General features: G+C 60.3%; 2 protein-coding genes across 3 annotated transcripts; both read left to right on the plus strand.

Moving 5' to 3' along the window:
* The first annotated feature begins 432 nt into the window (after nt 1-432).
* Nucleotides 433-4,638, plus strand: PIM1 (Pim-1 proto-oncogene, serine/threonine kinase). Of its 2 annotated transcripts, XM_082778619.1 has the most exons (6): nt 433-729; nt 850-956; nt 1,079-1,129; nt 1,712-2,078; nt 2,847-3,023; nt 3,214-4,638. In XM_082778619.1, the coding sequence occupies exons 1-6, from the start codon at nt 648-650 to the stop codon at nt 3,369-3,371; spliced, it is 942 nt and encodes a 313-aa protein (XP_082634745.1). In that variant the 5' UTR covers nt 433-647; the 3' UTR covers nt 3,372-4,638. The 2 variants fall into 2 exon arrangements, with proteins under 2 accessions (XP_082634745.1, XP_082634746.1); XM_082778620.1 differs by lacking the exon at nt 1,079-1,129.
* A 6,768-nt stretch (nt 4,639-11,406) lies between these two features.
* Nucleotides 11,407-26,226, plus strand: TBC1D22B (TBC1 domain family member 22B). The gene is made up of 13 exons (XM_082778533.1): nt 11,407-11,609; nt 14,718-14,774; nt 15,554-15,870; nt 16,671-16,850; nt 17,324-17,394; nt 17,840-17,968; nt 18,391-18,456; nt 19,279-19,393; nt 22,670-22,776; nt 23,216-23,291; nt 23,524-23,651; nt 23,824-23,919; nt 24,338-26,226. The coding sequence occupies exons 1-13, from the start codon at nt 11,554-11,556 to the stop codon at nt 24,464-24,466; spliced, it is 1,527 nt and encodes a 508-aa protein (XP_082634659.1). The 5' UTR covers nt 11,407-11,553; the 3' UTR covers nt 24,467-26,226.
* The last annotated feature ends 1,064 nt before the right edge of the window (nt 26,227-27,290 follow it).

The raw sequence follows: 27,290 nt of genomic DNA on the forward strand, positions 1-27,290 counted from the left end.
CTCCACCCCTGATGACTGTGTGATTCTGTGATTCAGGACACCAGGACCCCCCTGAGGGCACCAGGACCCCCTGAGGACCCCCTGAGGACCCCCTGAGGACCCCCTGTGCCCCTCGAGGCCGCCCCGTCCCCTCACAGCTCCCCGCGCGCCACGGGGCCGCCCGGCCCCAACCCGCAGGGCCCCCTCCTCCCTCCTCACACATCCCCCCCTCCCCTCCCCTCCCCTCCCTCCTCCTTTGGCGCCTTTTCCTTCCCGCCACGTCGTTGCCCGCCGCGCTCTCCCCTCCGCCCCGGGGCCGCGCCCTATTGGCTGCGGGGGCCGCGGGCTGGGCGTGGCCTCGAGCTCATGGCGCGCCCCGCTTTCAGGCTCCGCCCCCTCCCGCGGCTCTCCCGGGACCGCCCCCGCCTCCCGCTACTCCCGCGGCCGGCGCGGGGCCGCCGCCGCCACACCGGAGCCCGGCACCGCGCCGAGCAGCCGCCACCCCCCGGCCACCCCCCAAAACCCCCCCTAAAACCCCCCTTTACCCTTCCGCCGCCACCCTCCCGGAGCTTCCCCGGTCGCCGGGAGCAGCCACAGCCCCGGTTACCGGAGCCGCCCCGCTGGCTCCCGGTCAGTTTCGGGCCCTGGAGGGGGGGGACGGCAGCGGGATGCTGCTTTCTAAAATTAATTCCTTGGCCCATCTCCGCTCCGGGCCCGGCGGGGAGTTGCACACCGGGAAGGTGCCGCCAGGTGAGCCCCCGGTTAGGGTCGGGGGGTGGTGGTTGGGGGGGGGGGGGGGCTCGGTTTTTTGGGGGGCTCCGGTGTTTTGGGGGGGAGCGGCGCGGTGATGCCCGGTGCCTCGCCCCGCAGGGAAGGAGAAGGAGCCGCTGGAGAAGCTCTACCAGGTGGGCCCGCTGCTGGGCAGCGGCGGCTTCGGCTCGGTGTACTCCGGTATCCGCCTCTCCGACAGCGCCCCGGTAAGCGGGGGGACCGGGGGGGGAGCGGGGGGACCGGGGGGGGGGGGTCCGTGGTACCGGGGGGTCGGTGGTGGTGGCTGGGGGGCGAGCGCCGTGCTCAGCCGCCGGTCCTTGCCCCGCAGGTGGCCATCAAACACGTGGCCCGGGACCGCATCTCCGAGTGGGGAGAGCTGGTGAGTGAGTGGGGGCACCGGGGGGGGGGCACCGGAGGGTCCCCGGGGGGGTGGGGGGGTCGGGGAGGGAACCGGAGCATCCCTGGGTAAGGGGGAGTGGGGAGGGAGCCGGAGCATCCCTGTAATAGGGGAGATTTGGGGGGTGGGGGGGGGGGGAGTGGAGCATCCCTTGTTTTGGGGGGGGAGTGGGGAGGGAACCGGGGCAGCCCTGGTTGGGGGGGGAGACCGGAGAGGGGAATCGGGGCAGCCCTGGTCTGGGGGAGTATGTAAGGGGAAAGGGAACATCCCTGCTTTGGGGCATTTTGGGGGTTGGGGGGCACTGGAGCATCCCTGGCTTGGGGCGTTTTGGGGCTTGGGGGCCACCGGAGCATCCCTGCCTTGGCGTTTTTGGGGTTGGGGGGCACTGGAGCATCCTGCCTTGGGGCACTTGGGTGGGCACCGGAGCGTTCCAGCTCTGGGGGTGCCGGGGAGGGAACCGGAGCATCCCTGGCATGGGGGGTTTGTGGATTTGGGGGGGGGACACCAGAGCCACCCCAGCCGGGAGGGGGACACCGGGTCTGAGCGCGCCATGCGTCCCCGCAGCCCGGCGGCACCCGCGTGCCGATGGAGATCCTGCTGCTGAAGAAGGTGGGCTCGGGCTTCCGCGGGGTCATCCGCCTCCTCGACTGGTTCGAGCGTCCCGATAGCTTCGTGCTGGTGCTGGAGCGGCCGGAGCCGGTGCAGGACCTCTTCGATTTCATCACGGAGCGCGGCGCCCTGCCCGAGGAGCTGGCGCGGGGGCTCTTCCACCAGGTGCTGGAGGCCGTGCGGCACTGCCACAGCTGCGGCGTCCTGCACCGCGACATCAAGGACGAGAACATCCTCATCGACCTCTCCACCGGCGAGCTCAAGCTCATCGACTTCGGCTCCGGCGCCCTCCTCAAGGACACCGTCTACACCGATTTCGACGGTGAGACCGCGCCCCGGGGATGCTCAGCGCTCAGCATCCCGACCCCCGCCGCCGGCTTTTCCCCTATTGCAGCAGCTCGGGGAGAGAAGGAGGAGGAGGGAGGGGAGGGGGGGGGGGCAGCAATTATCCCAGCCGCCCGGCCAAGTTGCTGCTTCTATTTTTTTTTTTTTAATTATTTATTTTTTTTTTTTGGCACGGGGTGGATGTTGTGAAATGGGAGCCGGCTCCCGGCGTCAGCCCAGACGCCCAACCAACCTGCTCCGGGCTGGGGCGGGAGGTGTTGGGGTTGTTGGGGGGGGGGGGGGGGGGACGGCCCTACAAAAACAAACAGCTGCCGGGGGGGGGTTGCAAAACCTGGTTTGCAGCCGCAGAAGGGCTTGCGTTGCTCCGCTCCCCTTGTTTGCTTTGCTTTTTTTTTTTTGGCAAGGAGTGTGGGGGGGGAAAGGCGTGGTTCCCCCCCCCTCCCTCCCTCCCTCTCCCTTGGGTTTTTATTTTTTATTTTTGCGTGTAACGGTCGGCTCCCAGCCTTCCCCGGCCCCGTGCTGCCCCCTTTCGGCACCGGTGGCTTTTTTTTACAACCCAAAGTTTGTAAACAAGAGTCACGTGCTGGTGGCGCAGGGGGTGGCGGGTCGCACGGTGACCCCCCCCCCCCACCTCCACCTTGCTGCCACCCACCCTAAAGATGCTCGGGCGAGGAACCGCGGTCCCCAAAAAAGGGATTTTGGGGCGGGGAGCATCCTTGTGACGAGTGGCACCGTCCCCACGCAGGTACACGGGTGTACAGCCCGCCGGAGTGGATCCGCTACCACCGCTACCACGGGCGCTCGGCGGCCGTGTGGTCCCTGGGCGTGCTGCTCTACGACATGGTGTGCGGGGACATCCCCTTCGAGCAGGACGAGGAGATCCTGCAGGGCCAGGTGTACTTCAGGCAGAGGGTCTCACCAGGTGGGCACCGGCTCCGGGGCACGCGGTGGGAGAGGTGGCACCACACCCGGGGGGAAGGGGGGCGGTGGGATTTGGCGGCACGCGTCGCGCCGTCCGTGGTGATCCCCCAAAAGTGGTGCTGGGTTTGGGCAGAGCTCGGAGGAGGGAGGACAGGAGCTGACCTCTCCCCGTGGTGGTTTCTCTCCCGCAGAGTGCCAGCACCTCATCAGGTGGTGCTTGTCCCTGCGCCCCTCGGACAGGCCGTCCTTCGAGGACATCTTCAACCACTCCTGGATGCAAAGCGTCCACCTCCCCCAGAAGGCCACGGAGATCCACCTGCACAGTTTGCTCCAGGAGACGGGCAAATAACAGCTCCCTGCCTCTCCTGGCCCTGAGAAGCGAAGGACAGCGGATTTTCCTCCTCGTGACCGTAGCCCCGGGTGGGGACCGTCGCGGGAGCACGCACAGCTCGCTCCAGAGCCCGGAGACTCGGTCCCTCGGTGGCCGCGACCCAACCCAGCTGTCCCGGACTTGAACCGAATGGTCCTGTCTCACTTGATGTTTTGCCAGTAAATTTTATTTTTATTTTTGGAATTTTTTTTTTTTTTTTTTTTTTTTTGTCTTTGGGGGCTCCCACGAGTCTTCCTGGCCTGCTGAATTTGGGACTGCGAGAGGATCGGAGCCCTGACTGCGAGAGCAGCTCCAACCTGGGGACTTGGGGGGGAGGGCAGGGCAGCGCCGCGGCCGACCGGCTCTCTTCTTCGCCGTCACCGTCTTCGAGTGCCTTCAGTTGCAATCCTGGCTGTGCTGGAGGAAATACTTGAATTTTCCTACACTGCTGCTTTTCCGAGACTCGCCTGGGTGTAGAGCTACTTCTTCTCCCCGTGCAAAAGGAAACCGGGCGGATGGAGCTGGGGAGCTGTCTTCGCCTCCCGCACCTCCGAAGCGCGCCGCCGTCTCCTGGGGACTTTTCTTCCTTGGGCTCTTTGCTTCCCGTGCCCTCACGAATGCACAAACAATGCAACCCAACAGAGCTGTAAATGTGTGTACAGAGTTATACAGGAGCAAAGCTTGATGTACAGTTGTTAATAGTGGTAACATTTTACCTTTTTGTTTTGTTTTCCTTCCAGTTTTGTTTTTTTTTAATTTATTTTCATGGATTTGTTTTGTTTGTGTTTTTTTTTCTTTTTTTTTTTTTTTTTTTTAAAGGAAGAGTCCTAGCCACTAGGATAACTTATTTATTTATTTATAACTCCCGTGGGTCCCCAACCCATGCCTTGCTTCTACAGCTGCTGATCCCTGGGTTCCCATTGGGGTCTCCCCCCCCGCGTCCGTCCCGGTGCCTGTTTCACCTCGTGCTTCCGTCGGATGTCTGGCCGTGGCGTGGAGCAGCCACCCTGCTCCCATCTGTGCCCTGCCACGTGCCCGTTGGGGTTTGCAGAGGATTTTCGGCCTTCCCCACGGGTACCTGGGGGGACCCCGGTGCGTGCCGAAGCGGGGTCGTCCGCGCTGTCGAGTCTGTCCGTGTAACCAGTGTGTAGCCGGCGGGTTTTTGTTAATAGCTAATATTGTACAGGGGAATTCAGAAATCCTATTTTTTTTATACATGCGGTTTTAAATAAAAACTTAAATCACTTCAATGCCCCGGAGGCACCCCTTTCTTGCGGGGAGGGAAGAAGAAGGGGGTACCGGTGACCGCGCCGCATCGTCCCCAGCATCGCACGGAGAGGAGGCAGTGAGCGAACGGCAGCACCCGACCCGAAGAAATTCTCCTTAACCGGGACTCGCCGGTCCCAAAGCAGCACGGGGAAGGCTGGACTGGGCCCTCCTCGGGCGTCTCCAGCTCCGACCGCTCCTGGGAGAAGAGATCAAAGGGGTGTGGAGCCTTTTCGTCTCCATTCATCCGCGGGCGGCCGCGCGGAGCATGTGCTCGGCCCGGCGAGTAAACAAACATCAAAGCGCCCTTGCGAAACGCCGGATGTTGTCAGCCAAATTAAATTTGGGTAACGCGGATCCTGTTGCTCCGGCTCTGTCGGCGTGGAGGAGCGTGCGTTGCATGCCGGGGTGCCGGGGGGTGAAGCAAGCCACCGGCGTGCTGCCCCCACCTCCAGCGCGGCTGCGGCCGCAGCCAAGTGAGAGGAAGTCGATCTCCGGATTACGAGAAGTCGGTCGCTATCAGGCAGCAGCGGTAACGCTTCGCTCAAGTTTTTGCCCTCCAAACTGCCCGAGCTCACTTCCCAGCTCCTCAGCGTGTTCAGCTTTGGGGCTTTTTTTTTTTTTTTTTTTTCCTTTTCTTTTTTTTGTATTATGATTTTTGCTTGGGACTTTTTTTTTTTTGTGTTGACGTCATGGGAACAGGGCTTCAAAACTCTCATCTCACGGGTGGTGCCGTGATGGGTTGGAGAGCTCCTTCCCCCACGGAAAGGGGCACTGACCATCCTCCAAACTACTTCCCCAGACCCCTGACTGGACCCAACACAGGACACCATCCTTTCCTTGGCTCACCCCACATATTTCTTGCTTAAAACCCCCCTCCCAGCGCCCCTTCCCCAGGTCACCCCAGGTGAGCCCTTCTCCAAGCTGTGGGGCTGCTGTGAGGGGGCTGGGGGGCCCCCCAGCCCCGTCCCCAGCTTTGCGGTGACTTCGTGCGCTGTGTCACTGCTGCACCTCTGCCCTCAGCAGCAAGCGTTAACTCGGTTTGTTTGTTTTGCCTTTTTTTTTCTCAGCTGCATCTTTCATCTCCTCCTCGAGGCTGCTCAGAGCAGGAAGCGCAGCTCCGAACGGCTTCAAAGTTCAGACCTATTTTGAGATGCGGTTTGCATTTAACCTCCTCTCTTGCTTTTTTCCTCCGGACCATCCGGGAAGCTCGCTCTTTACACGAAAGCAAACCTCCTGCCTCGCAGCGAGGGGGCCTGAGCCCCCCGAAACGCTATCGCGGCCGCCCGGGCTGCGCACGGCCCACCCTTCCCGTAAACGCTCGCTAACTGCTGCGGCGTTTCTTAGAAAACTCGCCGCAGAAAGGCCGAGCAGGTCCGGCACGCTGATAGTCACCGCGTTTCCGCCTGCTGCTGATGATTTTGCTCGCACCACGGCAGGGGAGCGGTGCCATCCTGGGGATGTGTTGTCCCCCCCCCACCGGGCACCCAGCGCTGCCCGGGTGCCGCCTCACCCTGCCGGTGGCACGGGCTGGGTGCGAGGTTTGGGTGCTGGAGGTGTGCGATCCTTGTGCCTTGCCGAGGGTTAACGCCTTTGTGTGTGTGGCTGAGAGCTCTGTGTCCACGTCCTGTTCCTCTGGAAAGTGTGGATGGGGTGGGAGGCACAAAATCAGCCCCAGCACCATCACTGCGCATTGATCCATGTGCGTGGGTTTCCCTTCTCCCTCCCAGGATGGCAGGGTTGCGCTGAAGTTGAAGGATTTTCTCCTTCTCCAGCTTTTCCTGCTGCTTTGCGTCATGGTGAGGGGTGCTGTAAGGAATACATGGCAGGCTGTGGGCTTCCTCCTCACCTGCTTTTCTTTCTCCTTTTCTCTCAGCTTGCTCAGCCTCACACTCTTCCTTCACTGTGTCTTGCATGGAGCGTGAGACCCCCAGGAGAGAGCCCGTGAGCCACCTGTCCCCAGCCCATGAGTGGGAAAGGGGGGGCTGGAGTGAAGGAAATGGCCCTTTTGCCCCTATTTCTCCATGTTTTAGGGCTGTTTGCTGCCCCTTGGGGACACCAGCTATGATGGAAGCCACAGGAGCCATCCATCCATCAGGAAGCAATCCAGAGCCAGCCTCGCTCTCTCGCCTCCCTTCCACAACTGCTCCTCGCTGCCCTTTTTCAGCGTGGGAAGTACCCACACCCAAAAAGAATAATAATAAAAAAAAAAGGCCGGAACAGGACCAGGATGAGATTTCAGGCCATTCGATCTCCCCTTCTGGGAGCATTGGGGTCACACAGAGAGCTGAGGGTGTGCAAAGCGCTCGACAACACCTTTGGCTTCCCATCCTCACGGCCAAGCACCTTGGCTGGGGATGGATGTGTAAAGGACTGACCGAGGAAGCCGCAGCAAGAGCAACATTTCCATTTTCCACATCCCTTTCTGGGAACGGGAGAGGAGCAGCAGCCAGACACCTGACACGGCCGGGAAGGCACGCACCAGCCCTGCGGAGAAAAGGCTCCCGGCGAGCAGGAGCCGGGGAGCAGAGGCTTGGAGGCAGCAGCTCGCCCCGCGTCCCACTGCGAGGAAAACATCTCGCTGCCCCCGAGGCGGCGGCGGAAACCCTTTGGCCCTTCTCACTGCTGTGAGTCACAGGAGCTATTTTAAACACCTGCCTTAGGATGAGATGAATTATCAGCGAGCCGCGTGTCCCACGGCTCCAGCTCCCCGGTAATGAAGCCTCGTAGGAGCCGGTCTCGGAGAGCTTCGCCGACGTCCTGTGTGGCAAGAGGATTATCTCCACGGGGCATGTGGGGAAACTGAGGCACGGCGCCCCGACTCGCCGGAGACCTTTTGCGGTGGAGTTTAAGAGCAGGGCTCAGCCTGCCTGCTTTTTCCTGCCCCATCGCTCCCAAAAGTGAAATGACAGCCTGGAGAAAGTGCGAGCGTGCGGCGAGAGGTTCCCGGGATTGTTCACGGCTTGGGAAGGAGCAAGCTGTGACCACGAGGAGAGGTGGTCCCAGTGCTGCCCGCAGCCTTCCTCGGGTGGGACTGGCCACCAAGCAGCTCCCAGCCTCAGCCCCGTGGTGTCCCCACATCCCCCAGGCAAGGGGATTCGTCCTCTGGGAGCTGTCCCATCTCAGCCGTGGAAAACCACATGAATTTGGGGTGAAACGCCCTTTCCCAGACCTCCAAAAACCCCGTGGTGTAAAGGCGAGCGGGGCCAGGTGCTGGTTTCAGGCACCTGGAGCCCTGCTCGGTACCGGAGCCTCATGTTTCGTCTCGGTGATGCCACTTGGGGTTTACAACAACCTTCCCTAGAGCAGGGTCTGAGCTAACGCTGCCTCCGTGACACACCGAAACTGCATCACTCGGCCCGAGAGTTGGTGGGGGTTTTTATGAGGAAGAAACACTTTATTCACCATAAAAAGAAAACATACCGCAAAAGCTTTCCAGTGTGTAAAGTTGAGTCAAATTTAGCAACTTCAGCTAAAGAGGGATGTTTTTAAAAGAGGTCATCAGTGTTTTTCATCCTTCTCCAAGCTTTTTGTCCCCTTCCTCCAGGGTAATGTTCGTGTTTTTAATCACCATGTTTGTTACAGTTAGGAGGGGGTTAAGCGACCCGAAAAATGAAACAACAGCTCTTGTTTCACACTGAAGCAGCCATTTCAGTTAACCTGAAATGACACATGGGTGCGTGTCAGCGTTTGAAGGGAGAGCGGGTTGCAAGAGCGGAGATCTCACCCTGCTGCGAAAGCTGTGAGAAAAACAGAAGCAGCAAAATGTCATTTCAGGTCAAACCCACGCTGCAATTCTTCACGTTCTCCCCCAAAACGTGCCGGCGGGGCTGGTGAGAAAGCAAGGCAGGGCCCCCCAGTGCAGGCACAACCCATTGGTGCCGACCCCGATGGAAACTGCCCCCGTGCTCCCCACTGCTCGGCACAGATGTGCCACAGCAGCCGTGATCTGCACCAGGCTGCTGCCCGTAGCTCAGTTTTTGCTGTAGCATCCTTGTGTGTGTGCATGGGGGCAGGAGTGCACACATGTGCTTGGATGTATGTCGATGCCCCCCCAAGCATATGGGTCTGGCTGGATTTGGCACATGTTGGCCAGCTGAGACCTGACAGCAATCAAAGCTCAGACACAGGCTTGGATTTCAGTCCCTTTTGTCCCATCCCTTGGATTTCAGTCCTTGGCATCCCTCTTGTCCCATCCCCATGTCTTTTGGGGAGGGGAGCAGAGCCAGTGAGCCGCCATCCCTTCTCAGGCCCTCGAGTCACTCTCCTGTTTTTCTAGCAGGGTGTTTCCAAACAGCCCTTGATACATTCAGCAACCCAAGCATGAGAAGATGAGCTGTGAATTGCTGTTAAAAAGCAGAAGGGAGATCTCCAGCAAGGATTTATCCCTCGGGCTGGGGAGGGACAGCAAAGGGAACCCACCCTGCCCAGCTGGAAGGGCCAGCAGGCACCCAGAGGAGGCTGTGCAGGGACCTGCAGGTGCCAGAAGTGTCTCTAGGACAGCTGGACACAGCCTCCCACCGACACCAAGGGGATGGTTTCCATTTCTCGGTGTGCTGAGCTTTCACGCTTCCCACCGCCGCCTTGCACGTGGCAATCACGTCCCAAACCAGGGCAAATTCCTCGCACCTGGGCGGCGTTTGCAGTCATGTTACGGGACGGGGAGCTTTGCGGTAATGCAAATGGACGTCGCACCTTGCAGACCACACGCTTTGAGCCACGTTGCTCTGGCTGGAAGGAGCAGTATTTCTGTCCCAGTTCGGACCAGCCCCTTTCTGGAAGCCCTGCTCGCCCTCCTGACCAGGATGGCACTGACCCCCCTGCAGCTGGCAGCCTCAAAAAGCTCTATTTTTTGCTAGTTTTAAGTTTCCTTTCTCTGCTTCAGCCTCGGGATGGGAAAAGGAACCGATTCTTCTCGCTCGGCTTTCGTTCTCGTTCAGAACCGAAAGCTGCCATGCTTCTGGGCTCGCTGGTCTGCTCCTGGCCACGCCGTGCCCCCAAAACACCTCCCTGCATCCCCAGAACACCTGGCAGGGAAACAGCAGCAACAAGTGGATTTACACCACTGCACCCGCTGCTAGGCCAGGCTTTGTGGCTGTAACAAGCCTGTGCCGCCCTCTGCTGTCAGCCCCGTCCTTAGAAAAGATAATTTTTCTGCAGAAATGTGCCTGCAATTTTTATTTCCCCCTCGCTTTGTGAGCACGCGCAGCCCTCCCGCTCCCCAAAGGGTTTCCCCACTGCACTCGGGGTGGTGCTGAGGGGACAGGGACAGCAGAGCTGAGGGTGGCAGCTGTCCCTTGGCTGGCTCGGGTGTCCCAGCGTCTGAGGTGTCCCCGAGGGGCTCCCTGCCCGCTGCAAATAGGGGAAACTGAGGCACGGGCTGCGGCACTGACTCGTGGCCCTGCCAGCCACCAGGCACTGCTGAATGAGGCCAAGGCAGCACGGGGCCATCGCGCCTCGCCCCCCGGGATCTGGATGTCCCCATGTCCCCAAGGCCTTGGTGGCAGCACGCGGCCTGTGCCTGCCGCCATGGGGGCCTGGCGCTAGGGGCTGCCCCCATGGTGGGGTTTTCTCCTCAGGGATGACAGAGGGGGCTGGTGGGGTCCCAAGATGTCACCACTAAGTCTGTTTGGGGGTTTCATTTTTAATTTGTTTGGAAGCTTTTGGGGGTTGTTTTCTTTATTTTTGTGTTTATTTGTTTTGATCTCTGCAACTCCCTGAGAGGAAGGGGTGGGGAGCCGGGGGTCGGCCTCTGCTCGCAGATAACCAGGGACAGGAGCAGAGGGAACGGCCTGGAGCTGTGCCAGGGGAGGTTGAGGTGGGCAATGAGGAGCCATTTCTGCTCAGACAGAGCGGGCAGGCGTTGGGACGGGTTGCCCAGGGAGGTGGGGGAGTCCCCGTCCCTGGGGGGGCTCCAGGAGAGGTTGGGGCTGGTGCTTGGGGACACGGCTCAGTGGGGACAGTGGTGGGGGGTGCTTGGAGCAGGTGACCCTGGGGGGCTCCTCCACCCCTGATGACGCCATGACTGTGACTCTGTGTGTTTTGACACCTGTGCTTTTTTTCCACTTTACCCCCGTTTATTCACCAGGCGACCTCCCACACCTCACGGAGGCCGCCCCTATAACCCCACTATAACGCCCTGTTAACTGGGGGACGTCCCCTGGGGGCTCAGTGAGATGCCCCCCGCGCCCCCCCATCCCTCTGGGTGCCATGGCAACGGGGAGGGGGGGAGCACCCGGGGACCCCACCACCCCTCATTCCCCCCCCCCCGCTCCCTGATGGTTCAGCCCGCCGCCACCTCCCCCCGTCTCCCCGCGGGTGGTTTAACCCGCTCCCCCCCCTCCTCCCCTCCATGGTTTTGTCCCCCCCTCCCCCAGCGGAATGGTCTCTCCCGGCCCTCAGGGCGCTGTTTAACCCTGCCCGCCCAACCATTACCGGGGCGGGGGGGGGGGCTCACGAGGGGAGGTCCCCTCCCGTCCCCAGCGCCCATTGCCAGTCCCCACCCCTCGCCCTTCTTCCTTCAGCGCTAAATACTCCTCCCCACTCCCCTCTACAGCAGGCGAGACGGTTCATCCCACCCCCACAATAACCGAAATGGCTCACCCCCCCCCAAGCATCCGAGATGGTACATCCCACCCCCTCCTTCCCCAACCCTTCCTCGCATGACATCACCCCCCTCCCCTCTCCCCATTGGCCGAGCCGCCGGGACCGCCTCGAGGGCGACCAATGGCGGCGCTCCCTTCGCCCTCAACCAACATGGCGGCAGCGGCGGCGGCTTCAACCGGGCGGCGGTGAGGGCGGGGGGGGGGCCGCCGGGGCCTTCTCCGCGCTCCGCCGCTGCGCCGGGGGCGGCCGGGCCCTGCCCGGCCCCGTCCCCGTCCCCCCCCCCTCGGCCATGGCCGCCGAGAGCGGGCGGCACTTCTGGAAGCGCAGCGCCAAACTGCCCGGCAGGTGGGGGCCGGGGGCTGAGGGGGGGGCTTGGGGGTCTTTGGGGGAGGGGCTGAGGGGGCTTTTGGGGGGGGGCTGTGGGGCTTGGGGGGGGCTGTGGGGTTTTTTTTGGGGGCCCTGAGGGGTCTTGGGGGGGCCTGAGGGGTGTTTGGGGGGGGTCTGTGGGGTTTGGGGGGGCTCTGGGGTCTTTTGGGGGGGTTGTGGGGGGCTTTGGGGGGGCCTCTGGGTTTTTTTGGAGGGTTTGGGGTTTTTGTAGGGGGTTTCTGGGGGATTTTGGGGGGTTGTGAGGGTCTCTGGGGTGTGGGGGGGGTTTGGGGGGGCTGTGGGGTTTCTTGGAGGGGTTGGTTTATTTGGGGGGGATTTTTTGGGGTTATGGGGGTTTTTGGGTGTGGGGGGGTATTTTGGGGTCTTTGGGGGGGGCTGTGGGTTTTTTGGGTGTTTTTGGGGTGTTTGGGGCGGTTGTGGGGTGTTTGGGGTTTGTGAGGTTTTGGGGAGGAGGGGAGTGGAGTAAGGGGGAGATGTGGTGCTGGGGGGTGGGGAGGTCTGAGGGGGGGCTGCCCCTGTGCTGGGGGGGCTCCAAGGTTTTGGGGTGAGGGAGGCCGAGCCTTAACCCCCCCCCCCCCTCCACCCCAATGAGACCCTGCACGGAGACACCGAGGAGACCCCAGCCCCCTTGTGGAGCCCCCCCTTTTCATGGAAGTCCCCCCCTTTTCTTGCAGCCCCCTCCTGGAGGCTGCCCCTCCGGGCCCATTTCCCAGGGACATCGCAGGGACACCCCCGCTGTGGGACCAGGGGGCTGTGCTGCTGTGGGGTCGCTCCCTGCCTGGCCCCAGGAGCAGGGCACAACGGGGTGGCTGCAAACCACATACCCCAAACACAAACCCCATCGTGCTGGGGGCGTGTGGGGCCGGGACACCCCCTTTCCGAGGATCCTTCTGGGGTTTTGTGTGTGTCTGGCCCTCCTCGGGCTGTGTTCGTGCTCCTTTGCCTGATCTGAACCCTGCCCTTCCTCTCCGGGTGTAGGCACGGGGTGAAATCAGTCGGCATTAAATCCCAACGGGCTCCCACTCGGCTCCGTGGCTGCTCCAGCACCCTGCTGTCAGTGGGGCAGCCCGGATGGGGCACGGCACCTTCCCCCTCTCCTCTCCTGGTTGGAGCGGGCGCTGTGCAGCCCCTGGGTCCCTCCTGGCCCCATTCTTTCGCCCCGAGCTGCTGCCTTGGGGCTGCTTCGCCTCGGCACGCTGCAGCCAGGGGAACCGGTCGGGGAGGCAGCCAGCCCTGCCCAGGCAGCGACGGGCCCTTGGCAGAGCTCTGCCTCCAGACGGGTTCCTAAATCCCCCCCTGCTGTCCTCAGGGGTGGAGGAGCTGTGTTACCAGCCCTAAATACCCCGTGTGCCATCCTTTCCAGGAACGGGTATGGGCAGGGCTCGTGCCTCAACCCCAAAGGGCAGCAGAGGTGTGGGACACCCGGCACTGGGCGTGGAGCTGCCTCTGGTGCTTCTGATGTGAACTTTGTGAGGTCTTCCCTTGGCTCCCTCTTTCCCTTGCCCCGACAAGCTGGCTGAGGGAGGCTTTGGGATGATCTGGAGGCCGCCCTAGGTTCATTTGCCACGATGGGAGGAATGGGGCCGCTTGGGTTTACGAGCTTCTAGCTTTTCCCTGTTGATTCAGGGCTTGTGGCAGAAGTGGTAAACGTGGTTTCACGTCTCCCGTGCTGCCCCGTGGCTGTTGCATTGGGATTTGTCCCCCCTGTAATTTTTGGGGTGTGTTGGCAGGTTGGCGCCGTGCGTCCCGGTGCGCGTGTTTATTTATTCCCTGCTCTTCAGAGAGGTGAGAGCAGTGAGGGCTGTGTGGCGCTTCCACACTGGTGTGAAAGTGGGGATCAGAATCTGCTCGGATAAGCCCTGAGGTGGCACCGAGCGCCTGTGACACCGTGTCAGGAACCCCGGCCCCGCTGTGATCCCCGCGGCACCACAGTCACCGGTTGCACCACGGATGTGCTGGTGCCCCTCTGTGCAGAGCTACAGGACCTGGACGTGAGCTCGGGGACCTGCTCGGGTCTGTCACGGGGCCGGGAGCAGACGTGGAGTGCCCCGAGGGCCCAAAGGTGCCACCTGGCAGCCGTGGGGGTTGGCCCAGCTCGGAGGTCACCTGCCGGCTGTCTCGGCGTTGGCGCTGCTCCATTTCCACCTGCTTTGTTATTCCTACACGCAGATGTGTGTGTGTGTGTGTGTGTGCTGAGCCCAGCCTCCAGCACCAGCCTCCTCCTGCTCCGTGCTCGTTTCCAGCCCCTGCCCCGGGTCTCCACGTCCCTCCCATCCTCCTGGCCCCGTTGCTGCCACCTCCCCGGTCCCCACTTGTCCCCCGCCTGCTCTCCAGCTGTGCGGGGCTGTGGCCCCCTCCGGCACAGCCAGGCTCTGCTCGTTTCCCTGCCGGGCTCCATCTGCAGCTCCTGGAAGCTCCATCGGGTGCCCTGTCCCTCGTGTGCCAGCTCTGAATGGGCCCTTGTCCCCGAGCTGTGTGCCAGGGGTGGCCAGGGCTTGTTTTCCACAACCCGAGCGTGGTTTGTGGGGTGGCTGTGAGTGGTTACCCCAACGGAGCTCGTAGCTCAGGGTCCGTCTCACTTCCAGAGGCTGTAGCAGCAGTGGTTTGCCTGTCTGACAGCTCCTTTTTGGGATGAGGCTCGCTGTCCCAGGGACGTGTCTCGCTCCAGACCCCACGGGAGGTGGTTGCTTGAGCTGGGATTTGGACCCGTGTCAAACCCCGGATCGTACAGGCGGCTGCTTGGCTCTGGCTCTGAGCCTGAATGTCTGCGTGGGGATCAAACCTCGGGTGCTGAGGGGTCCCAGCGACACTGGGCAGAGTCCTCCCCTGCTCCAGAGGGCTCAGGAGGGTGAAATCCCAGAGGTGGACAGCCCTCTGATGGAGCAGAGAATGAATTTCGGAGAATGATTTTCAGATCTCTGCCCCCTGCTCGAGATCCCAAATCCCAGCTCAGGCTGGAGAGAACCGAAGAGCTCCAACAAGGCTTCCCTTTGCTGCTGCAGAGACCAAATCTTCAGCTGCACGTGGCGCTTTGGATCTGAGGCTCTTTTTTCTCTCTTCCTGCAGCATTCAACCTGTCTACGGAGCGCAGCATCCCCCGCTGGATCCCCGCCTCACCAAGAAGTGAGTGTCCCGTATCTCCCGGGGACGCAGCCCGTCTGCTCTGCAGCTCTGGGGCTCGATCCTGCGGTAGCTGGAGGGCTCCAGCATCCCCTGGAACCCCAATATTCCCCCTCCTCCCTCTCGCTGGGAGTCCGTGTCCCGGTTTGTGTTGCTGGGAAGGGCGAGGTGGAGGCGCCCGGCAGCAGGGTGACAGCACCCGGGGAGAGGCAGCGCTGCCCTGCACGGCCTCCTTGACCCTGTCTTGGCCATATAGCGCTGACGGTTCCCCTCTTGGTGACGCTTCAGCTGGTGGACTTTGACTTCTGTGGCGTAAGGGTGAATGCCAGGGCTCCTCCTGCCCCTGAGGGAAGGCACAGCCCGCTCGGTGCCCTGGGAGCGACCGCAGCTGTGCCAGCAGCGCCGAGGAGCACCGACGGGCTTTGTGCGGGCTCTGCCATGCCTCTCCCCAGGTCTCGGGGCTTTTTCCGTGTCTTAATCCACCCGGGTGTTGTAGGGGGGAGGCAGAGCTGGAGGAACTCTGCGCCTCTCTGGTTTGCCCTGCTGAGCCCAGCAGCCTGGCAGCTCTCCAGCTGCTTCTTGGCACCGTGGCCTTTCCGTGCCCTGATAGCGCGCGGGCTGGGGCAGGCAGGAGAGGCTTGGCGCATGCCCTGGGTTTGAAAGGAGCAACTGGGAAGCTGGAAAAAGTCAGGGACCGGCTGCTCGGAGCTTGGACACGGGGAAGGGAAGAAAATGGGCCGGTCTAAGGCACTGCTCTGATGCTGTTTCTCTCTGGCTTCCAGCTTCATCAAGGACCGCTCCAAGGCCAACGCGCTGCCCGTGAAAAGCAAGAAGGCCTCCAGCTTCCACGAGTTCGCCCGCAACACCAGCGATGCCTGGGACATCGGTGACGATGAAGACGAGGATTTCTCCTCCTCCTCCTCCTCCTCTTTGCAAACTCTGAACTCTAAAGTGGCCAAGGCCACGGCCGCCCAGGTCCTGGAGAACCACAGCAAGCTGCGGGCAAAGCCCGAGCGGGCCCCGTCTGCGTTCAGCGACGTGCCCACCAACTGCAAGGTCATCAAGTCCAGCAGCGAGGCCCAGCTCTCCAGGACAGCTGGTAAGAGCAGCCTCTGGCTCCTGCTCTCTCCTGGCTGACTGCAGAGTCCAGCCCCTTGCTGCTTCTCGTGTCTGGTGCCCAAGAGGCTCGGGCACAACCCGTGTGCCCAGCAGCGACGTTCGCTCCTTCAGAGTAGCCTGTGCTCCAAGGAACCGTTCTCTTCCACTTCCACGTCAATCTCTGCTTCAATATCCTGCATACAACCACTCTTGGCTTCCAGGATCCTGTTTTCTGGGCTCTCAGGGGTTTTGTTAAATTCTTGCTGCCTTTAATCGAGGTTGGGATGCAGCCCTGTAGAGCCCGGTGCAGGGACCCAGGCATCAGCCCCTGCTCCCTCTGCCTTGCTCTGGGTGGAACTCAGCAGGTCCCTGCTGCCAGCAGGTGGCATTGGCAGCCCTCCGCTGCCTCTCTCTGTGCTCGCAATTAGCTCCATCGCTGTTTAAATCACACGAGAGAGGCAGCTCTGAAGGTCGGTTCCTTTGGGCTTCCCACAGCTTCCTCCTGCCTCGTCTCCTGCGTCCTGCCCGCGTCCCCTCACACGTGGTGGGGGAGGTCTGACCGCGGGCAGGCAGATGTCTGGGGGGATGCAGGAGGAAGGAAAGGAAAGAAAAATGAGGGGAAGTGACAGAAGAACAACAGCGGGTCTCTGCGGGCCACCTGAGCCACCAGAGTGGGCCACTGGGACTGGGGAAGGGAGGTGGCAGCTGCGTGGCGAGCCTCTGGCAGCGGTCAGGGAGCGCGGTGGGGTTGCAGAGGTGCTGTCCCCTCCCTGCTCTCACTGTGGCCTCTGTTCCCCGCAGAGGAGGCCTGCGTGCGGACCCCCCTTCAGAAGCAGCAGTCCCTCCCCCTCCGGCCCGTCATTCCTCTCGTCGCCCGAATCTCCGACCAAAACGCTTCGGGTGCTCCCCCCATGACGGTGAGGGAGAAAACCCGCCTGGAGAAGTTCCGGCAGCTCCTTTCCAGCCACAACACGGACCTGGGTGAGTGGCAGCGTTGGGCACCTGTGGCTGGGGAGGAAGAAGGCAGAGGGGGGGGTGCACGTGGAAAAAGCACAATTCGGGTTGAAGCAGCGTCTGCTCCGGGCTGGAGAAAGTTGCTGCCTGCAGCGCTACAGGTGGGGTAGCTGCAGGAATGGCTCTGTTGGCAGATGATAACCTCTTCCACCAGCTGCCTGCCTGTTTCCAGCCTTTCTCCGTCTCACAACTGATGCTGGGGTCACAGGGGGCTGTTGGGTTCTGCCTGAGAGCCCAGCCCAGCTGTGAGGGGAGCCAAGCCCCGAGCTGGAAGCGTCCCTGCGCACCCACATCCCCAGTCACTGCCGGCGTGGAGCCGTCCTGGAGGCTCAGTGTCTCCAGAGCCTGCAGGAGCAGACTGGGCTTTCCTCTCCTTCTAGGTGTAGTGGTGCCTGGACGTGCCTAGGATCTAATCCATTGCCACCACTGTCCGTTTGCAGATGAGCTGAGGAAATGCAGCTGGCCCGGCGTGCCCAGGGAGGTCCGGCCCGTGACGTGGCGTCTCCTCTCAGTGAGTACTTGGAGCCATGGTGCAGGAGTTGGGGGGAAATTTGGCAGCTCTTGCTTAGCTGGGGACACAATCCTACACCTTGGTGCGTCCCAGGTTCAGTTTCACTCGTGTTGGGCCTGTTTGGGATGGAGTCATCGTTTCCCTGCCCTACGGGCGAGCTGTAGGATTTTTGGCCAGGGAGCGTAATTGCTAAAAATCCTCTTCAAGCAGGTGCTGGGAACGTGGTTTGTTCCATTTTGGGAAACTGAATCCTGTAAGGTTGGGTTGTACCAGCTCAGAAAAGGCCACTGGGGGCTGGGGAAAAAAAGCCCAAACCCACAAACTCTTTCCCCTGCCCCGGGGTCCATGTACCCAAAGTTTCCAGGCACGCAGCAGCCTGGTGGGATTTCGGGGGCTGGTTTGTGGTGGGGGCTGAGGCTCTGCCCTGACGTGGGGTTTCCTGCAGGGTTATCTCCCCGCCAACATGGAGCGGCGGAAGCTGACTTTGCAGCGCAAGCGGGAGGAGTACTTCGGCTTCATCCAGCAGTACTACGACTCCCGGAACGAGGAGCACCACCAAGATACTTACCGCCAGGTACCCCGCTGCCTTCCTTTCCTCCCCCTGCCTGCTGCTTGCCCCCGTGCAGCTGGGTCGTGCTAGGATGACTCCTACCTGCTAGCTAGTAGGAGCTTTCTCAGGGTCAGGGCACTGTTTCTGTCCTTTTTCCTTAAAAATTATGGATTAATCCTTCCCTAAATTGGCCAAATAACTGGATTTCAGACCCCAGCTCTTTCCCAGCCCACCTCTGATCACCAGACCTGGGCAAAGGAGACTGGAGATAGAGCTGTAGATGCCTTCCTCTGTGCAGCTGCCATCTGTACCCTCACAGTGCTTGTCAGCAAGCCCAGCTCTTGCCTGGGGTCATTGCAGGGTGGATTCCCTTCTGGTGGGCTGTGTTTGAGTTATTGTGTCCCTTAGGGGTATGGCTGCTGCATGTAACCTGTGCTGTTTTCCAGATCCACATCGACATTCCAAGGACCAACCCGCTCATCCCCCTTTTCCAGCAGCCGCTTGTCCAGGAGGTAAGGGGGGAGCGAGGCTCCTGCCCCACATCGCTGTGGGGTCGGGCAGTTTGTGTGTGGGGTCAGACCAGCACTGCCCCCAGGCTGAGTGGGCTTTGTAGGGTTTCCCTGCCTGATAGCTCCCTGTGGCTTCTGATCAGCAAATTCCTGCTTAAATGGCCTGGTTGTGCCCCAGGTTTGTGAAACGTGTCAGCCTTAGAGCTCGAGGATTATGAGATCAACCTTTTTTTGACAAAACATAGCTAAGGATTGATCAGAGTCCTGAAGCTATCTCTTGGAAACACATTTTTAAACCATTTCTGCGTGAAGTGGTTCGTGAGGAGCCCAGGCAGGGCCAGGTGTGAGAAATGGCCGGGAGGTGTGAGCATCTGTCCCCCGTGGACACAACCTCAGCGTGCGCAGTGTGTCAGGGCTGGAAGTAACAGACCGAGGTTGTTTTGGGGGAGAAGCTGCTGTGGGGGAACTGTCCTGGTCCGTGGCGTTTTGCTGGGAGCACTGTGCTGGTGGCTGCTGGACCAGGAGCCCAGAGAACAACTGTAGCTGTCCGTGTGGCTTTTGGAAAGCTGCCATCTGCAGTCCTTCAAGCAGAGGCTTTGAGGACAAGACCGGGGCTCCTCGCTCTGGGAAGAGTGATTGGTTTAGTGGCAATCTGTGGATCAGATTGGGTTTTCTCTTAGGGCTGCTGTGCTCCTTACCTTAGCCACACTGCTGCAGAGCCTGTCAGCGCATGATCTTTGCTCGCTGAGCTTAGCAGTTTTGCTTCTCCGCCTCTCCTTTGTGCACGGCTAACGCAGGTACCTGCTTTCCTTCCTTCTCCCCTAGATCTTTGAAAGAATCCTGTTTATCTGGGCCATTCGACACCCAGCCAGCGGCTATGTGCAGGGCATCAATGACCTGGTCACTCCATTCTTTGTCGTGTTCCTCTCTGAATACGTCGGTAAGTGACAGAAGTGCCAGTCGCTGCTTGAAGCTGCCTCCCAACCGCAGCGCTTGAAATGGTGTGAGGTGCTGGCATCCAAAAAAAAGCTCGCCTTGCTGGAGGGGACGTGTTCCTCTGCAGCTCCCGTGTCACGCTGGAGATGCGTCTTGACCTTAGAGTGTCTTTGCTGCCTGCTTGAATCGCCTTCAGTTTCGTAACCTCGCTGAGCTCCTCAAGTTGAAGTGCTCAGGGTGGATTTGCATCTGAATGTGCTTGGCTTGGAGGAGGATGGGGCCTCGAAGGCGCTGGGGGGGTTTTGTCAAAGGCCCAGAGCTGGGGGAGGGGGAGGATCTTCCCCTCAGAGCTTGAATTTGGAGCTCGCCCTTGCTCTAGGGAGAGCGAAGTACAAAGAGACCCCGCTGAGAATGTAAAATAAACCATTTAAATAGCGATCCCTGTCCTGTGCTGCCCGTACAGGTGTGTCTGTCAAGCTGAGACTTTCAGAAGGCAAATCGACTTTTCCCTGCTGCTTGTGGCTTTCTTGTCAGCCCGGTGCTTTCAGCCCGAGCTCAAGTCATTTTCACTTAGAGGATTTTGATTCTTTCCCCAGCGCTGGCTGTGTTTTGGGGTTGACATTAATGCCAGGGTGCTGTAATCCCTGTGCCTGAAGTCTCTTATTTTTCACTGTGAGGAGAAGGAAAAAGGACTTCCTAAGACTCCATTAATGACAGAGAAATCCTGCCTGACAAATATTTTAGGGTCCGATCCAAAGCTCGTTGAAGTCACTGGAAGCCTCCCACTATCTGGCTAGGGCTCTGAGCCAGCAGTGATCTCTTTGCGATGTCCTCAGAAGCCACAGGACAGCCACCCAGGTTTCCACAGTGGTAGCCCGTGTGGCCAGGGCTGATCTCTGCGATGTGCCATTGCTCCTTGCAGTCCAAAGGAGGAAAAAAAAGCTCAGCGTGGGGCTCTGCTACCACCTGCAGTGAGCTCTCTTTCCTGGGAGGTAAAGGACGAGCTGTCTGTGCAGGAAGGGATCTGCCCCAAGTGCTGGAGCTGCCTGCGTGTCCCTGGGCTGACTTCTAACCATGCACCGTGTTGGCTGTCCAGGCTCACCTCTGCACGTGGCTGCCGAGCTCATGCTGCACTTGACCCATGTGGGGCCACGCTTCTTGCCATCCTCCACCCCTTTTTATCCTCCGAAGCTTTCTCGCTGAGTTCGAGGACAAGATCAGCAGTGTAGGTGGGAAGGAGCCGGTACCGCTCGGTGCTGCATGGCCCCTGCTGCTCCATCACAAACCCCTCGGGGTTCCTGCGCCTCCTCCCCTTCCTGAGTGGTTTTGTTGCCCGCAGGATGCGGAGCTTCCTGGGCTCTGCTGGCCCCACTGCTCAGCTGCCTGTCCTAGGGCATCCTGGGGACCCTGGGGTGTGTGTGTGATTTGGTGGGAGCTCACAGGCTCTTGATTCAGGTTACAATCTCAGCACGAGGCCAGGCAGATGCCTTGTCCTTGTCCTGTTTGCTCTGTTGGTGTCTCACGGAGCAGCCTCACCTCCAGTAAGGAGCTGTCCCCATCTACCAAGCTCACTTGAACCCACCCCGTGCTTTGGGCATTCCCAGACAACAAATCAGCTTTTCTATGGGTTGCTTAAAACCTCTCCTTGGTGCTCAGCAGCTGATTAATGTTTGGCTGGTTCCCATTACACATCAGATGCTGGAGCAGCCTTCAGAGGGCTGCACGGGCTTCCCCAAGAGCTAAAACATGCCCACGGCCCTAAGGAAGGTGGGTAGCTGGTGGAGGGGATGGTCTGCAGCTTACCACTTACCAAATGCATTCAGGGAGGAATTTGGCAGCTTCGTTCCATGGGAGTTGACACAAGGAACAACCCAGCAGCCCCCGATAACCTCGCAAACTCCCGGGCCCCGTGTGCAGGGGGATTAACTGCAGCCTGGTGGGGGTGTTGGGACCTGGTGGCCTCCTGTCCCTGCTGCAGGCGGTGTGGGGGGGGGGATTTGTGCTCCTGGCTGGGTCCTGAAGGAGGGGAACAGCCCAGTGAGTGATAAAGTCACAAGAAACTCTCTCATGTAGCCTCACCGTGATGCGTGAGGGATCTGGATGACCCCACTAACCTCTCACGCTCCTTCCAGGCGCTGAGCAGGCTGCAGCGAGCCCTTGGCAGATGGGGTGGATTTAACTGCTGGGTCTTAGCACAGCCAGCTCGTTTCCTCCTCTTGCCATGCCTCAGCTGCTCAGCAGCTCGCAGAGGAGCTCTGGGGCCCCACCACTGCCAGATCCCTGCCTGGCGTGGTTCCTCCTCGGTGGATCGATGGCTTGGGCTGCTGGGCACTGCTGGTTTTCAGCTGGTGCTGCGCAAGGAAGAGCTCGAGGGAGGCCGTGGGGCTGTGCGAGCAGCTGAGCCCCCCGTGCTGCCCTCCAGCACGGGCTGCCAGCCCCACGGGAGGGTGGGGATGAAATCTGGTGGCTGAGGGGCTGGGGCAGGGCTCTCAGCTCGGTGCCTGCCAGAGGAAACCACGAGCCCCTTCCCCAGGCACGGGGAGAGGACCCGGTGAGCAGAGGGGTGCTGAGCTGGCTGCACACACAGCACCTCTCAGCTCGGGTCCCGGAGCTGCTGTGCTGAGTCTCTCCCAGGTCTTGGGGCTCGTGTTTTCATCTAAAGCAGCAGTGATGGAGCAGGGGACTGCAGAAGGGAATTCAGCACCCAAACTGGTTCCAGTAGTGACCCTGTCCCAGTGCTCCCTGCCCAGCTCTCTGTATTAGGCTGCTTCCATCCCCAGTACAAGGCCCCGCCAAGAGGGTGGCCCCGAGCTCATCTTCTCCATCCCATGCTCCTTTCCAAGCAAGATCAAAGGTGCCTGTTCTGACTTCTGAGCATCTGGGTTTGGAAATGAGCCCGTCCAGCCCTGCCATCCATCTGTTGATTCAATTTAGCAGTGACGGCTCCCACAGATGCATCTGCCAGCAGCACGATGGCTGCTGTCCTCCCGGGGGCTTCTCTGCTCCAAACACAGCCCTTGCAGCTCTTCCAAGCACAGGGCTGCCTTTTTTCTTTTTTTTCCTTTTTTTCCTGGAGCTCTCCTGTTAGCCCACCTTGAGAAGGAGAGGTTCCGCAGTCCCTCCAGTACCTGGCGCTGCTGTCAGGCTCCGTGCGGAATTAACTTGAACTTTCTCTGTCCAGAGAGATGTTGGGCAGCTGCCCGCAATCAGCCCCTCGGTGTCCCCGTGAGCCCCCTGGTGTCCCCCACCCCCCTGACTCTCCCCCCTGTCTGTTTTGCAGAGGAGGACGTGGAGAACTTCGACGTGACGAACCTGTCGCAGGATGTTTTGCGGAGCATTGAAGCCGACAGCTTCTGGTGCATGAGCAAACTGCTGGACGGGATACAGGTGAGCCTCTGGGGCTGCAGGGAAGCCCCCTCCTTTTTGGGGTAGGTACAGCACCCTCAGCTTCTCTCTGTCTCTGGGTGAGAGCTCTTTGTATCCCTGGCACAGCCCTGGAGCGGCCAGGCAGACCTGCAGCACCCCTAGCGTTTAAAATCGAGGAGGCTCTGCCTGGCTGTTTGTCCTCTGACAGCAGGTCCCGGTGTTTCAGAGATTTCTTCTTTGTTGGGCACGATCTGGGGGCAAAATCCTGGGGAAACGAGCTGCTGCAGCTGTACAGCCACTGCTGTCCCAGCAGGGACTTCACAGCAGGCAGCTCCCGGCGATCAGCAGCCACATCTCACTGCCTGGGGGCTGTCCTGGCTTCCCGCAGAGCTTGGGGGTCTGGCGTGGGTGATTTCTAGGTGTTAATCTGCTGCTTCTGACCGATAGCCTCTCCCCCTAGGATAACTACACCTTTGCACAGCCGGGGATCCAGAAGAAAGTCAAAGCCCTGGAGGAGCTGGTCAGCCGGATCGATGGTAGGTGGCGAGGGGATGTGGGCGGGGGGGAGTCCTTGTGTGACCCAGCAGCACCCTCAGTGCAGGGGGTTGATGCTCGCCTACAAGGATAGCACAGGATGAGCAGTGGGGGCGTTTGGGAGGAGGTTTGAGCTTTTGGAGTGTGAGGAAGCCGGTGTGCTGGGGGCAGCGCCTCGGCCGGGAGCTAGGGCACGGTGCTCCCCAGGTGTGTAAGGGAAACGTGCTGTTTCAGAGCAGGTACATAACCACTTTCGGAAGTACGAGGTCGAATACCTGCAGTTCGCCTTCCGCTGGATGAACAACCTGCTGATGAGGGAGCTGCCTCTCCGCTGCACCATCCGCCTCTGGGACACCTACCAGGTACGCAGGCTCAGTACGTTCCCCGTGCAGCGTGGGGAGGAGGTTTTGTGCAGCAGGGAGAGGGGAGAAACAAAGCATTGTGCCCCTGGGGCTTTCCCAGGTAGCTGGGGACAGTCGGATTTCTGCCCACCAGAGCTGTGAGAGCTGACCCAGAGCTTTTTGTTGTCCGCAGTCGGAGCCGGAGGGATTCTCGCATTTCCACCTGTACGTCTGTGCTGCCTTCCTGATCAAGTGGCGGAAGGAGATCCTGGATGAGGAAGACTTCCAAGTAAGTCCCTGGGAGTGGGGGTAATTCCCTCTGGGAAGAGGGGAGGGAACTGCCCTAGGGTGGAGCCCACTGTGGGCCTGGTCACCCACCCGCTCAGGACTGGCTCCCAGATGGTCTGGTCTCGGGATCTTTGCCTGAAAGTAACTTCTGAGCCCCTGTGCTCAGCTGGAGGCTGCAAACATCAAACACCAGCTCTTCGCTGGGCTCGAGCTCTGGTCACAGTAAGTCTCATTGTGGTTTGGGGGCATCTGAGGTGCTCCCCTCATTCAGAGCAGGACACGAGCACTTCCTAATGCTGCCTCAGAGCCTTTCAGACCTGCAAGAGGGACGAGTGCTGCTGCTTCTGGTGCCATGAGCCTGCTCTGGAGCTGCGTTCTGCCTTCAACTGCCCCAAACTAAGCATCTTCCCCTCTTTCAGGGCCTTCTAATGTTGTTACAAAACCTGCCCACGATACACTGGGGCAACGAAGAGATCGGACTCCTGCTCGCTGAAGCCTACAGACTCAAGTACATGTTTGCAGACGCTCCCAATCATTACCGCCGATAGGTGCCAGGACTCGACTCCCTCCTCTGCCCTGTGCCCACCTCCTCCTCCTCCTGGCCCGATCTGATCACTGTGGCATTTTGTCGTCCCGAGTCCCTCGGACACTCCAGCCGGGAGCTGCTCCTCGCTGTACAAAGCTCACATCGACTTGTCTTAACTCTTCTGTGTGCCTGTCCGCCACTCCACGCGCCTGGTGTGCCACTCCAACCACCGTCAGTATTTCAAGCCAGGGAGAGAGGCTTGAAGGGGCTCGGGGGCAGCTTTGCAGACAAACTGAGCCGAGGACGGAGCCCTCCTGGCCTCTCCCACCCCTGCCCAGGGCTTGTCCAGCTGTTGACTGCCTTGGCTTTGCTGCCGCGTGTTCGCCCACCGCTGCACACGCATACACACGCGCTCGCCGCCTCGCACCCGTGTGCGCTGCCCCATCCCGGTCCCTTCTCTCTTCAGACGCAGTTCGATCCAACTCCCAGACGAAAATGCCTTATCAGAGACTGCCTGGCCGGAGACCTTCCCCGGGGCTGCAGGGCAAGAAGTTTCTCAGGGCCTGGCTTCGCTCCCAGCGTCCGAAGACCGCGAGCGCTTTGTGGCTTCGCGAGGGAGCTGCTCGTGCTCTGCCCTCTCCTCTCCATCCTCATCGCCTTCCTCCAGGTGTTGGCGTGGTGGGCACGGCGGGGGGACCACTCCACCCACGTGTGCTTGGAACGATGCTCGTCGGCTGGCCGAGACCCTCTGCGCGCGCCGTGCCGTCGGTACAGCCCCTCCTGGCCTGGGGGGAGCGGGGGGCTCCTCACCGCCCCCTCACCAAGCCCCCGCTCCTCCGAGGCGTTCTGTGTATATTGTGTTCTTGTGTATATGGGTCAAAGATGTACAATATAAGTCTTCTGTTTGTAGCAGATATGATTTTATATTTATAACATGCATCCCTTGTTCTTCCCATCCTCTCCACGCCTCTGAAGGCTGCCTGGGTACGGCCTCGTTGGGCTTTGGATCCCTCCCGAGGTGAGGGGGGAGCCGGAGCCGCAGCTCCTTCTGCCCTACTGTGTTTTTGAGGTGTTGAGTTTGTCAGGGAGTCGTGTGGTGAAAATATATCTCAAGGCTTCCCACGCAAAGGGGATTTGGGGGTTTAGAGGAGAGGGGAGCTCCCAGTGGGTGCGGGAGCTGGGGGAGAGCAGGGTGAGGAGATACAGGGTACGGTGCCCAGTCCCGGTACTGCAGGGCACAGCGGTGCCAGTGCTGCCGGGGGCTCTCCTGGGCACAAATGGTCCCAGATCCGGTGCTGGCTGCCCCTGGTGCTCCCCATGGTGTGGACGCATCCTCTGGGAACCCGGCACAGCCAGGGCTGGCCTCACCTCCCTCGGTTCTTAACCGAAACCAAGTGTGAATGTTTTACTGGGCTGCTTTCTTCTGCGGGTGCTGTCCCTGTCCTGCTGGGCTTGGCTGCGGGAGGGTGCAGGGGACGGGTCCGGACCCCACTGGGGTTTCTTGGGGCTGTCAGGGCACGATGTGGGGGTGCCCAATGCGAAGAGGCAGCGGGCCGTGAGGCCGGGGCCAAGCATGTGGAAGGCAGAGCCTTGTTGCCAATAAAACTCCAAACAGTGTCTCAAGAAATTGCTTTCCTGACCTGGAGTTTGTTGTTTTTTGTTTTTTGTTTTTTCCTCAGGCATTTGGACTTTTACTTTATTTTCATGTGTGCCTTTTGTTGTTTTCTCTGAGCCAGACCTGGCGGTCGGTAGTTTGACAGGACTAATTAAAAGAAAAAAAAAAAAAAAGAAAAACCAATTGAATTGCAGGCTGAGCTGTGTGGTCTGGCACGTGTTTGGGCTGGGGGTGGGGGGCAGGTCCTTGTTTGGCCCCAGGGGGCTTTGGGCAAGTCGTTTTCTTCCATTGTGCCTCAGTTTTCCTATCCATAAAATCTGGAAATTCTCCTTTTTGTACTAATCTGGGGGAAAGCATTGGGTTTGGTTTTGTTTCAGAGAATGGAAATCACACAGAAGGGGTCGCCCAGCAAGGCTGGGGGCGGTGGTGCTGAAAACCCAGCAGGGGTGGCCCCGGTGCTTGTGTCCGGGGCTGCGGCGGGGGCTTGAGGTTTGGTCTCCATCCCATGGCCCCCACCTCTCCCTGGCCCTCCCTGCTCTGCCCCTGTGACCCTTTCTCCCCATATTTCCCCCCCCAGGTTCACTGCAGAGGGGCTGCAGGGTGTTAATTCAGGGCTCAGCCCTATTACCCCCATGTTCTTTTTTAGGACTTGTTGTCGGGGGGCCACGCTGCTGGGGCCCCCAGCACAACCCCGCAGAGGCTCTGCACCCCCTGCTCACCGACTGCCCGAAATAAAACCCCACAAACTCGCTTCACCCTGCCCCTTTGGGCTGCCCCCACCGCCAGGGGGGCACAATTTAAACATCCCCACCAGGCTCCCCGTGCTTCTTCCACCCATCCCTGGCCCACGGGGAGAAGCCAGGGGCGAGCAGCAGCCGAGCGCCTGGAAGGTGCCATTGTCATGGAAACCTCTTAGCCGCAGAGTAATTCCCTCAGTCAGCATCTCATTTGTTAAAAGAGGAAAAGGAGGAGGTGGAGGGAAGCTATTTTATTACAATCTAATAATTCCAACCCAAAATGCCAGCGTGGAACTAAATAGGCGGGTGGACTGACGTAGGGCCGCGGCTGCTGATTTTTTGGTGCTTTCCTCCTGGGAAGCTGCAGCCACCTCGTGCTGCTCCCATGTCGCAGCCTTCCCAACATCTCTGCTTGCTCCTCAATCCTCATTCTCCCCTGTTTCTTGCAACAGGTAGAAAATATTAAAAAGAAAGTTAGACCCTCACCTTTTAAT

The sequence above is a fragment of the Aythya marila genome (genome assembly GCF_965140915.1).
Source record: "Aythya marila genome assembly, chromosome: 24".
In the NCBI taxonomy this organism is placed as follows: domain Eukaryota; kingdom Metazoa; phylum Chordata; class Aves; order Anseriformes; family Anatidae; genus Aythya; species Aythya marila.